Source organism: Sinocyclocheilus grahami, unplaced genomic scaffold (genome assembly GCF_001515645.1).
Source record: "Sinocyclocheilus grahami isolate Dianchi unplaced genomic scaffold, SAMN03320097.WGS_v1.1 scaffold34804.1, whole genome shotgun sequence".
NCBI classification, from domain to species: domain Eukaryota; kingdom Metazoa; phylum Chordata; class Actinopteri; order Cypriniformes; family Cyprinidae; genus Sinocyclocheilus; species Sinocyclocheilus grahami.
In genome coordinates, this window is record NW_015522243.1 from 379 (window position 1) to 1608 (window position 1230).

The window sequence follows — 1230 nt, forward strand, 5'->3', positions numbered from 1 at the left end:
GACCAGCTGTCACTAATAAATCTAATCAATTTCCAGTGAATAAAAATAAATTCCACCCCACATTTTTCCCACTGAATATCCTGTTTCACTCTGAAATACATGACACAAAAAATGTTAAATCCATCTAGAGAAAAAAAACGTTGTGTGTGTACTGTGTCTTAAGATCTATGATTATTATGTATGTATGTATAAAGCATGTATCATACTGGTGATAACAGTACTGTAACAGAGATACTTAATTACCTGAAAGTGTACTAGTTTTGCAATGTTGGGGTCTGCGATGAACATTTGGTGCAGCAGGCAGCAGATGAGACACTGCACCTCCCTCAGGTCACTGAGCAGCCCGCCCTCTGCCTCACGCTCCCCCTGGGCCCCTTGCCCAGCCCCCGTGTCGCCCACCTGCTTCCGCATGGGAATACCTGGAGCAGACTGAACGCTCCTCAACAGGCTGTCTGCTCCTCCCAGCTGCAGCTCCTCCTGAGGGGGCGGCAAACACACCTCCAGCAAGATCTGCACCGCTGCACTGTCCTGAAGGTTTGACAAAAACAATAACAACATTTGTGCCAAATGCACAAACTGATGATTCAGAGATCAGTACTAGAAATGTGTGTGCATGTGTCTACCTGAGCAGCCAGCAGAGCGTTCTTCAGCTCCTCTCTGGTGACCTCAGGTGTGTCAGGTTGGCCACTGAGCCCAAGGTTTGATACGGTCGGAGCTTGTCGCTCAAATTCAGCTGTCTCTTTCAGATGGGCGTTCAGGTAGGCCTTAGAAGCCAACAGGTACCCGTTCAGCATGTGAAGAGTGATGTCCATTAGTGGAGGACACCTTCATGAGAACAAACACACATATTCCCTCAGTAAGAATACGATATGATACAATATAATAGATTTCAACGTTTGGGATCAGTAAGATTGTTTTTTTAAAGAAATCTTTTATTCAGCTACAAAATCTTTTATTCCACACTTTTATTTAGCAAAAATGCACTAAACTGATCAAAAGTAAAGAAAGTAAAGACATTTATAATGTTACAAATGTTTTCTATTTTAAATAAATTATGTTATTTTAAGCAGTAACATTTTACAATATTACTGTTTTTAATGTATTTTTGATCAAATATGTGTAAGAGACTTCTTATCAAATAAATAAATAATGTTCACACTTTAGTTTGGAGACCAATTCTCACTTATTAATTACGACTTTTGCCTCAATAAACTCCTAATTTGCTGCTTA

At 40.4% G+C, this 1230-nt stretch overlaps 1 protein-coding gene across 1 annotated transcript; it reads right to left on the bottom strand.

Annotated features, from left to right (window-relative positions):
• Window positions 1-243: 243 nt before the first annotated feature.
• On the bottom strand, window positions 244-821 carry LOC107580502 (integrator complex subunit 2-like; the record flags this gene model as incomplete). Its single annotated transcript, XM_016266191.1, has 2 exons — window positions 624-821; window positions 244-528 (listed from the first exon to the last, which is right to left on the bottom strand). Coding segments are annotated over exons 1-2 (474 nt in total), but the record flags the coding sequence as incomplete, so codon positions are not given.
• Between the last annotated feature and the right edge of the window lie 409 nt (window positions 822-1230).